General features: G+C 30.7%; 3 protein-coding genes across 3 annotated transcripts; all 3 read right to left on the bottom strand.

Annotated features, from left to right (window-relative positions):
* Positions 1 to 811: 811 nt before the first annotated feature.
* Positions 812 to 2,165, bottom strand: LOC148230129 (trypsin-3-like). The gene is made up of 4 exons (XM_088196352.1): positions 2,119 to 2,165; positions 1,859 to 2,048; positions 1,549 to 1,798; positions 812 to 1,478 (listed from the first exon to the last, which is right to left on the bottom strand). Exons 1-4 carry the CDS (start codon positions 2,162 to 2,164, stop codon positions 1,185 to 1,187), a joined length of 780 nt encoding a protein of 259 aa, XP_088052478.1. The 5' UTR covers position 2,165; the 3' UTR covers positions 812 to 1,184.
* Positions 2,166 to 5,299: 3,134 nt separating this feature from the next.
* On the bottom strand, positions 5,300 to 6,150 carry LOC148230128 (trypsin-1-like). Its single transcript, XM_088196354.1, has 3 exons — positions 5,966 to 6,150; positions 5,656 to 5,905; positions 5,300 to 5,593 (listed from the first exon to the last, which is right to left on the bottom strand). Exons 1-3 carry the CDS (start codon positions 6,130 to 6,132, stop codon positions 5,300 to 5,302), a joined length of 711 nt encoding a protein of 236 aa, XP_088052480.1. The 5' UTR covers positions 6,133 to 6,150.
* Positions 6,151 to 8,678: 2,528 nt separating this feature from the next.
* On the bottom strand, positions 8,679 to 10,054 carry LOC148230127 (trypsin-1-like). Its single transcript, XM_088196347.1, has 4 exons — positions 9,994 to 10,054; positions 9,719 to 9,923; positions 9,386 to 9,641; positions 8,679 to 9,022 (listed from the first exon to the last, which is right to left on the bottom strand). Exons 1-4 carry the CDS (start codon positions 10,037 to 10,039, stop codon positions 8,729 to 8,731), a joined length of 801 nt encoding a protein of 266 aa, XP_088052473.1. The 5' UTR covers positions 10,040 to 10,054; the 3' UTR covers positions 8,679 to 8,728.
* Positions 10,055 to 11,721: the final 1,667 nt, after the last annotated feature.

The raw sequence follows: 11,721 nt of genomic DNA, 5'->3' as shown, positions 1-11,721 counted from the left end.
ATATTTTTAATATTATATTTAATTTAAAATTCATGCCCGTTGCCAAAAAGTCCCAATCAATCTTAATTTAAAATTTAATTGTTCATTTTTATAGATAAAAACTAGTTAAAAATGTTATAAAAATAGTTTAAATACTTATTTAAATACCTAGTTAAATTGAGAAAAATCACCGTAATTTTTTTAATCTTACCTAATTTGAAATCTAGCATTCCTGGTTTTAGCTAAATTACTTAAAATTATTTTACACATATACAATAATTGAGCTACTGCTACAATATTTTCGTTGATCAATAACGCGAATATAGAACTGCAATCTCTTGCCATTCTAAGAAGAGGTGATAAAAAAGATAAAATCATATATAGATATCAAGTCATGAAAAAAATATTGAAGCTGATTCATGTCGATTATGTTGTTTAAAGATTTTACTGAATATATTTTTTTAACACTAGAACTACCAAAACAATCCATATCTACTTTTACCAACACGTCATAATGACTGGTTTCCAAATAAAATACATTATTTAGAATATATATAGTATTACATTATTTTCCTTCATGTAATTTTATTAAATGATATAAATAATATATATATTATAATATATAGTAAAAAAAAAATTATTTTATACAATTTTTACAGATATTTCGTTTCTGTGTTCACTTTCCACAAGCAAAATAAAAAATATAATTTCTAATAGAACAGACAAAATTAAATTTAAAATAATAACCTTTTATATAATATATCATTAAAAAAGTATAATTAAATAAATCGAATTTTTAAGGTTAAAAGTAAAACCAGTTATTTTTCTGAAATGTTTATTTTTATATTTACTGCATAAGTAATGGCTATGTATTAATTCATGTCGATTTTATAATAACTCATCCTGTAAAGTAAAATAGGTAGGCTATAATTTTCTGCACTTTTGTACTGAGTGAGAACCGCGCAAAGTAGCGCGCGGGAGTTTGGTCCTTAGAAATTTAGTCGCAATGGACCGCTTCACAGAGGAACAACACACGTTCTGCGTAAAAAACAGTTTTTTTTATGATTATTCAGCGCCAGTATCGCGCTCACTACCGATTACATAGTGTGAATCAGTGCTATTTTTTTTTTGATATCTGATATTTTATTAATAATTATAATTTATTTAAATATCATAATTAAGTAAGCAGTACATTTATTCATTTTTTACATGTTGCTGTTAATCCAGTTTCTAAACATTGGCACCCTGGTGTAGACTCCAGGGTAGCTGGGATGGGCGCACCCTAGTCCCCATGAAGTGATACCAATGAGGATTCTGTTGATAGTCAACGGGCCACCAGAGTCTCCCTGACAAGCGTCTTTTCCTCCGATACCCAATATTCCAGCGCAGATCATATTGTCAGTGATTGGGTTGACAAATGAGTAAGCGTTGGCACACTGTTCTTGGTTCACGATCGGAATGGTGACTTTTCGCAACTCAGTGGGTCGAGATCCTCCTTCCTATTCATCAAAAAAAGTATGGTTTATTAACCATAGATTTGCTTTAAAGCAATCTATTTAATATTCTTACTGAAGTTGTACCCCATCCGGTGACTAAAGCAGAGGCTTCGTCAACCACAATAGATCCCTGCGACGGAAGAGTGATAGTAGCTACAGCCGATTCGAGAGTAAGGGCTGCCGACAGGTGGAGCAGAGAGATGTCATTATCGAAGCGTGAGTTAAAGCTTTCGTGTTGTATGTATCGGATCACGGAGACTACTTGCCCTCCTTGGTTATGGGAAGAGGATCCAACTCTGATTTTCCATTGACTTGCCCTAGTTCTGCCCTCACGACAATGGTCAGATTTATGTTATTGTTTTTATAATTGAAGAAAAACTTACCCATCTGTGCAGTGAGCGGCTGTTACTATGGTAGTGCGACTGATGATGGATCCTCCGCAGGATTGGGTATACTCCCCAGTACCCTTATTGTCCAATAATAAAGCGGCTTGATAGGGAACTTCTTCAATATGGGCTTGTTCCCCTCCCACGATACGTCCATCAAGCATTGGAACAGATGGACGGGGAAGTCCTATAAAAATATATATATATTACAATAGTTTGATTTTAAAATAACCAAGAGAGTCGAGAATAATGCTAGCCATGAGCTAAAGCCAAGAATCCAACGAATACTGTTAGATAAAGCATTTTGCCTCTCCAGTTATTAACTAAATAATTTACTTTTGCTAGCCTATATATACACAAGTGTATTTTATATCTAGAAATCTTTTTTAATTTTAAAGTTAAATCGTCGATTACAGAAATCAATCAAAACGCGACAGATTTCAATCTGAGTTCAGTTCTGATACACGTAAAATTTGTTGTTTTTTTTATTTTTTATATCGTCTAGTTTTCATTTAAAAATTAAGTATTGCATATAGATAAATAAAAACGTTGAGTTTGTACTTAATTTTATTTAAAAAGCAATACTATAATCTAACAGTTTCTTAAACATTTGTAAGAAGAACCACCTTGATCAACATTTTGTGACTCTTTATCCATATTATTGTTTAAAATAGTCTGTTAATTACTCATTAAAAAATCAATAAGTATTTTTTTAAGATTAAGTCAGAGTAACCGTCATGAATCGCAAATTAAGAAAAAAAATAGCACAATACTCAAGCGACCAATAGAAATCTGTTTTATAAAAATGACTCAACATGTAAATTTTAATTAGCCGTCCCACAATTTTTTGGCATATAAGGTTTCGAGAAACTCGCTTCTTTCACTAAGTATCGGACACATTAGGAGTTTTGAGTTTGCACGAGGGATATTACGATGACCCAAGGGTTCTTGGTTTGCAAAAGTCTCTTAGCATACCAACACCACAGTGGACCGCCATTTGTCAAGCTTTCATCCTTGGCCGGACGTCCCCATCGCAGACTAGACCACAAATAACCCGACGCTACGCTTTCTACTTCACCTGATTAGGACATTTTTAAGCCCCCTTGAGACTGTAAGTCAATGAAAAAGGCCCTTGTGCTAGGGAAAATCAGGATTCTACGCCCACATTTGTGGTATGTGCTAAAAAGGCCCTTCAACGGTACCCTGCACTGAGACTGCAGCCTACTGAGCTGCCTACTTAAAAGACCCTAAATGGCATGTCACTAAAAGTGCGTGCTTTATAAGCTGTGTCTTTAATCAGTGCTTTATTATTATATACAAATATTTTAAATTAAATAGCGTATTTTTCAGTATATGTATGACTTATGAAATAATTGCGTTTCAAGAGACAATCTTTACACTTTACTAATGAAACGCATATATTCTCATAAACTTAAATACCGGAGTTTTAAAATAAAATTATGTAAAATAATGACTTTATCTCGCTTTTTACAGCTCTTCTTATTTTTGAAGCTTTGCATCTTATTACAAAATATTTAACTGTATTAGCATACGATTTTTTTAAATTTATATGTAACGGTTTATTGAGTAAATTTCTATTATTATATTCAATGTGAATTTATTTAGCTTTATTTAGTCTGATCGGTCATATACATATGTTGCAAACCAATTTAAAAAAAATATAATACCTAGTTTTATTATTATGCAAAAGATTGAAAAATATTACGCAGTCAGTCCACATTAAAAATTACATTATCATAGATAAGTAGTTGTTTATAATTTAAATGTATAATTTTAACTAAAAATAGATTTAAAAAATCAGAACTAATCAAAATAAATATCTATATTTATATGTTCGGTATTTGTACACTCACTAGCTGCGGTACCTCACCATAGTGAGAGACCGACAGCTAGTATTGAAAATAATGTATGAATTCAATCTACAGATTGTATACATGCATTGATTAAGATACAATCTACAGATACAGTTAAATCCGAATTAGGATATTGCGTTAAGGATAATTTTAACATTATCGGTCATTAAAGCTTCTGTTGAAAGAAACTTCAATAAATTAAAAATAATTTAAATCTATCTATGATCGTCACTTGCTTAGAAAAAATATAAAATATCATATATAATTTAACTATTAAATAAGTTAAAATATAATTTTTATTTTTATTTATTTTATGTCGACATTGAAAATTTCAAAAATATGATTTTATGGTTTTAATTTAATCCAATTAAATATTTTTTCTTAAATAATATATTTAAATGGTAAAAGATTAAATATTTAAGCAAAACTTTGAAATTTGCTATAATGGAAATCAGAAGTTTACAATAATTTTATTTTTATATTGATAGCAAAAATAAATATAATTTAAAAAAATATTGTTTGTCGTTATCTTGTTTTGAGTTAAAGTGTTGTATAATTTGTTTCACGGATGAGATCTTTCGTCTTATTTGTGGAGGGTGTACTCAGCTTCTGATTTAAAAGCAATGATCAAATTTTTCTCGATGCTTGTATAGCTCAAATGAAACTTACCGATTGGTGCAGAGTACCAGGCGCGTACAGTGGGATATATTCCTATTCGCTCGCTCGCGTGCTAAGTGACGAGAGTGAGTGAGAAGAAGTGGGCGTGCGGAACGGATGTAACGCACGCTCTTATCTCTCACTCACTCTCGTCACTTAACAAGCGAACGAGTGAAAGGTAATGTATCTCACCGTACGCGCAGAGTAAATACTATGTTGGGCTTGATGAGAGATCCTCTGCAAATTATATGGTATGATCCATTACTGCAATAGTCAACAACGAGACATTGTAACGCGCTTCCTTGATATTGGCTAGGTATCCTTCTACAGCATAGGCACAACTAAATGAGGATGTTCCTTATAGAAATATTTATAAAGATACTAAAATATAGACGTATTCAAAATAATTCTAACATCTAACATGTTAGACTATTTTTAATATTGAGCGAGCAACTGAGGCGTTTATATTTTTTATATATTTTTATTTAAACGTTAATTAAAGATATTGATTACAAAAAGATAGATTTAATTCTAAATTAAATTTTAATATACTAGTTTTCAATTTAACATGAAAAATAAGCACAAAGCTGTAACTTGTGACTTTTTATGGCATTTTAAAATAAATAAAATAACGGTTATTTTATATTATTATTTATTTATTTGAATCTTAGAATTAGATTTATTGTATATATATATATATATATATTACTTAATAAAATCATTTTTTTTATTTGAATTTTGGTTACTATAATGACCACTTGAACAACGAAAAAATATCTTAAACAACGCTAAAAAATTCTCAAACCATTAAGAAAAGTTGTAAACTATATTCTATAATACTGATTACTATATAAATATATTAATTATTATCATTGTAAGCAGTGCATTAATTGTAATTTATACTAATTTACTTATTGCTTTCAATCCAGGAGCTGAACATCGACACTTTGGTGTAGACTCCAGGGTAATTGGCTTGAGCGCATCCTTTTCCCCATGAAGTGATACCGATGAGAATATTGTTGACAGTCAACGGGCCACCGGAGTCTCCTTCGCAAGCATCCATTCCTCCGATACCCATATAACCAGCGCAGATCATGTTAGAGGTGACTGGGTTGAAAGACGAGTAAGCGTTGATACACTGTTGTTGATTCACGATCGGTACTGTGACCTTTTGCAACTGTGTGGGTTGCGATCCTTCTTCCTATTTATTGAAACATATGTTGGCATAAATTTCGAATAGATTAATCTATTTGACATGCTTACTGCAAGGACGCCCCATCCGGTGATGAAAGTAGGAGCTCCATCAGCAACATTAGATCCCTGTTTTGGGAGACTGATAGTAGCCACGCTCGATCCAAGAGTGAGAGATAAAGACAGATGGAGCAGAGAGATGTCGTTATCATAACGTGAATTGAAGTCACTGTGTTGTACTAAGCGGCTCACTGGGACAACTTGGCCTCCACTATTGTGGTAGGAGGATCCAGCTCTAACTCTCCATTGACTTATGCGAGTTCTGCGTCGGAGAAGTTAGTCAGATCTGTGTTGATGCTTATATGATTTAAAGGAAACTTACCCGTTTGTGCAGTGAGCAGCCGTTAATATTACTTTGGGGCTGATGATGGAACCTCCGCAGGATTGGGAGTACGTTCCAGTGTTTAAGTGGTCCAGCAACAAGGCGACCTGGTAAGGTGCTTCGCTGATAAAGGCTGGAGTTCCTCCCACGATGCGCCCATCGAGCATGGGCACAGGTGGACGAGGAAGGCCTATTGTAAAATATAATTACAATTTTAAAACATATAAAATATACAGTAATAAATAATAAAAAAAAGCTTACAATGAGCCAAAGCAAGGAATCCGACGAGAACTGTTAGTAAAAGCATCTTGTCTTTTCAGCGAGAGACTGATACATTGAGAGCTCTCACCTGCCATTATATACACTTGATAATCAATATTTTATATTGGATCATTGACTTGTACAATTAATCACAGCAGGACAGATTTAAAACTGATACACTTGCATTTAAATTATTATTTTTATAATATAAAATAAGAAAGATGTCGCATACAGTTTAAATATTTTTAAGTAATTGTAAATGGCCTTAGCATTTTTTACATACTTGTACATGAATGTTTCTTTCAAAACTCTTACAAGGTATGCTAAAATATAATTTCCTTAAGAAGTGTCAACAAGTGTACTAAGGAAAGACTAACTTTAAGCTCCTTATATGGAATAATGAAAATCCAGGGATTCTGGAAAATTGCTACCATATATAAACATAAAATAACAGTGGAGAATAATCTTAAAATTATAAATATATATAGACCCTAATTAGTTAATACATACATTATAGGTATTTTGAAAACTATTGTCTCGATAATTGTTGAACTATCAATACCGCGTAAAATTCCAGCTGAAGTCCTGCAGGGTAGTTTGATTGCGCCATTTCTCTTCATTGTGTTGTAATTACTTGTAATTAGTAGAGGCATTGTGTCTAGCCATTGATGTTAAAATTTCGAATTGAATAAATATATATTTTTAATCATAAAACTGTAGTTTCTTGCATATTTTAATAAATTAAATATGTCCATACATTGTTCTTAAAAAATCTGCAACTAAATCTACTAGTACTAATGTATGTTTATTATCCTAGTTTAAGTAACAAAGAAACATGACTTAAGTATGAAGTGTCGTTTAAAATGTTATCATGGTCACCTTCTTATGATCTTAAGATTGTAAATGGGTATCTGTCAATGATATACATGTGGCAATAGACATTGTGTTTAAAATAAATAACTATTTATCAAAATTATGCGTTCCATGACCTATAGCGAAATCGAGTAACATAGTATATTTTTAAATTAATCAGTATGTTATATTTTCTAGTGGTTATCAAGGGCTATTGCTCGAACTTAGAGCAATGATAAAAACATATTCGTTCCAGATCAATGCCCGATTAGATAGAATATTGTATAAACCAGCTTCCATAAATACAGCAAATCTTATCTAACGTATCGTTTCTCAACTGGATTTTGCACATTATGGTTTAATCAGAATTGGATTTAAGCGTTCTGGATTTTCCAATAGTTGACGATAAAATGATTTATAATATGTAAACTTATTTCTATTAATATATTAAATTTAATTTCAAGTTAATAAATTTATATTTTTACTATTTCAAGGGTTGCCTTAAATAATAAAACTTCGTATTTTATATTAGTTATTCGGTTTCTTTTTTCTCTAAAAATATATTATATAATTTTTTTTTGCTTCTCCTAATGCACTATTATGATTAAAAATTAACCTAATATATTCATCATAGATATCTGCTTTAATACTAAATATTTTATATATTCTGAAAATATAAAAAATATATGATATGCTTGTTCTAAAAACGATTTTGGGTATTATTTTTAACTTTTACTTGAATTAAACTTAAATAGTTTGATGCAAAAATTAGCATTTATTAGTTAATTTTTTACACTAAAATATGGCAACACAATTAAAAATATTGGAATATCAAATATATTCGCCATTTTTTCAAATATTATGTATTTTATTTTTCCCTATTGTGTATTTTTATTAATTAAGATAATTAAAAGTGTTAATTTTATAATATAAATAAAATCTTTTTTTATTCATGAAAAAATATATGTTTTTTTTATTATTATTTATTTTATATTATTTATTTTAAGAAAATAGCATTTTAATAATACAATATCTTACATATTTACGCTACAAGATCGATTAGCTTTTAACTGCAGAACTGTTTATTGTTCCTGAATATACGTGGAATGCAAATATGGCGTTAACATACCCCCCATCATGAAACGTTAGTTTCATAATGACGGACACATCAGCAAGCCATGTATATGCGATCATTTTACAACCCTTGTAAGAATGCGATATTTAATTTGTTTACATGAAAAACATGAAAAAATATTATTAATATTAGAATTTAAAGAAAAAAAATTATACAATTTTTGGTAAATAATTTTAGGTTCAATTCAAAAATATTATTAAATTATTGATAATTGATAATTTTAAATAATAAGCTCTTAACCTAACTCTTAAACTCATATATTGTTTCATGACTAACTGTTGCATTTAAGTTGTTTTTTAAAATATTGTCATTCTTTTACTACTTTATTATTAACTGCAGCTAGGGATTTAAATTCTCTGGTGCGTCAAAACCACCATTAGATAGTAATCCCATGTTTGCAAGTGTTCATACTCTTATTTTGTTTTTGTAATATACATAAAATAATAAAAATAAATACTATAAAACTCGAATATATATGAGGTTTTATTAAAAAATAATTACAAAGTATTTTTTAATTAGACTTGGCTATTGATCCAATCGACGAACGTTGGAACTCTAGCCCATACTCCTGGGTATCCAGCACGAGCGCAACCACGTCCCCATGATGTGACACCAAAGAGGATTCCATTGATAGCCAAAGGACCACCAGAGTCTCCCTGGCAAGCATCTTGACCTCCTTGTTCGAAGTTTCCAGCGCACAACATCCTATCAGTGATCTTGTTGCTGCCACTGTATGCATCGGCGCATTTCTGTTGGTTCACTGTTGGGATTGTGACCTTTTGCAGGGTCGCCACTGTGCTTCCACCCTCCTGAAAAATATAATAGCAATAAGACAAACATTCAAATGCTATAAAAAAACTAACAAATATACGAAAAAGTCGTAACTCTAACCGGCCGGCGGTTTTATTTTAGTTTTGGTGATCTAAGAACCCGCTCCAATAAGAAGAAACTACACATGTGCATGTGCAAATTGAAAAACGATTTAGAGCTATTTTTTATTTGATAGTCCTAAAAGGTTTTTTTTATATTGTTTTTAGCAATAGCTGTTGTTGACAATTGTTATTATTGACAGCCGAAGAGTTGAATTTTTTGTTAAAACAAGTTTCGCGAGAATAAAATATGTAATATACACTATGTACTAAATAATAAAGCAGGTGATAAATATTATTTACCCTTGTTGATCCCCATCCCGTGATAAAAGCAGGTGATCCATCATTGACTCCTTGGCCTTGGCTTGGAAGAGGGATTGCTGCAGTTCTAACACCATCCATGGAAATTGGATTAGCCAAGTAATAGATCGAGATATCGTAGTCGATGGTAGAATAGCTGAACTGTGGATGTATGGAGAACTTTTGAACATCGATCACTTGACCGCCTGATGTGCTTTGGGTTGAGCCGACACGGATTTTCCAGTTGGAGGCAGATGATCTTTAAAATGTAATAAAGGAAACATGTTAAGTATTGAAAAGAAAATTGGTGAGCTAACGGTACATGAAAATAATTACCCATAGGGGCAGTGAGCAGCTGTGATGACTATATTGGCAGACATGATAGATCCTCCGCAAGACTGAGAATAAGATCCTCCAGGTCTTCCGTAGAGAAGAGCTACTTGGTAAGGAGCGTCAGAGATGTCGGCATTCTGTCCTCCGACAATCCTTCCATTCCTCTGCCAATCCATGGCAAGGATGGGCCCATCTGGAAGCCTAGCACCTTAAAGCAAAACATAAGTTTATTAATAAAAATAATTATTTAAAAATATATGTATGCAAGTTTTTCTTACCATAGGCGCTGACGAAGAAAAAAGCTACTACCAAGAAACGGAACATCTTAATGCTTTTGGATCAAGTATGAAATGTGATGATTTCTGTGAGGCTTATATACTTATTTTATATTCTATAATCGCAGCTAATCTAGATGATTATATTATCGCATTCGTGTTTCGTATGACATTTTTGTTCTTCCTCTTATCACAAAGGCTATTTGTTAAAGAAAGATTAAATCTTTTATTTCTAATTTACTCTTTGTCTATTTCAAACGTTAAAATGTGTTTGTAATGTTTTCAATTGTATTTTAATTCTAATTTATTATTAAATTTTAATAATTTTAGTATTCAATAACAATTTTCGTACTTTTCAATAGTAGATGAACTCAATATTAATCAGAGATTATTTTTAACGAGATAAAATAATGTAATCACATCTAAAACAATATTCGGAAAACCCGATTTATTTTTGGAGTTGCATGAATAATTTTTGCAACTCATTATATGTAAAAATGACAATTTAGTAAATTTTATAATTTATGATTAATTCACAAATTAATTTAATAATTAAGATTACCACATTTATCTTGTGAATGACTTGTAAAAATAAATCGATTAACATCAAGTAACATCAAGTAACGTAAAAAATGTTTTTTTATTAAATACCATGTTGTGATTAAATATAATTAATTTTTTAAGCATTTAGTGATGTCTGTCTAAAGTCACTTTTTTTATTAAAAAAGCGATGAATAATGTAATTTTTATATCGTTTTGTGTTGATGTTGGTTTAGTCGTTTGAAGCCTTGTCTTCAAATAGGCACTGTAAATTATTTGTTCTATTGCCCGTTGATTAAAATATTTTGAATTCTTAATCGATTAATCTGTAAGATGTTATTTTTTTTATTAGAAATGATTCTGGATTTTGCGGCGTGGAATCTTAGATCACCAAAGCAAAGATATTTCCGCCGGCCGGTTAGAGTAATAGAATTAATATTTTTATAAAAAAATGTTTGACTAGTGAAAGATTCTGGATTTTATAAATATTTAATTAATGTCATCATTATCGGGTTTCTTCGATTATATATTATTTTTAATTGCCTGTTGAATGTACAAGAAGCTTTGGTAATAATTTATATTATTCAATTGCTTAAAAAAATTAAGGCCCTTTATCTGTCAATGATAATCGACTGACAATTGGCAATAATAGATGTTGCTACTTTACAAAAATATATAAAAAAAAGACTTCTTTTATTATCGAAAAAAATAACACTAAATCGTTTTGCATTCTGCCGATTTTCATGCGTCATTTATTCTTAACGTAGTGGGTTCTTAGATCACCAAACCAAAGATAAATCCGCCGGCTGGTTAGAGTATTAGAAAATCGCAATAAATGATCATTCTAATACTTTCGATCTTTCAAGAAAGTATGCACCTGGCACAATCACCTTTGGATAGGTTTATTATTTGAGTGTCTTCTTTTATTATTTAGGCAAAAAAATAAGGCGAGTTCGAGTGTTTTAATTTATTTTTATTTTCAGACTCCTATTAAAATCTTCCAAGAAGTATGCATATTAGGAATAAACGTACCTTCACTTATGGAGCGTTATAAAAAAGGCAGTGGTTGTAAACTCTCAAAAATATTCGTACAAATTTAATATAAAATAAAAAATGATTTAATATATTTTTAATTCGCCTTATAACAGTTTGTAGTATTAAAATGACACTGAGTTTCAACAATTGACTGTT

This window comes from Plectrocnemia conspersa, unplaced genomic scaffold (assembly GCF_051122295.1).
Source record: "Plectrocnemia conspersa isolate PC_06_02 unplaced genomic scaffold, ASM5112229v1 ptg000011l, whole genome shotgun sequence".
Classification (NCBI taxonomy): domain Eukaryota; kingdom Metazoa; phylum Arthropoda; class Insecta; order Trichoptera; family Polycentropodidae; genus Plectrocnemia; species Plectrocnemia conspersa.
This window is presented reverse-complemented; position numbering and strand designations above follow the sequence as displayed.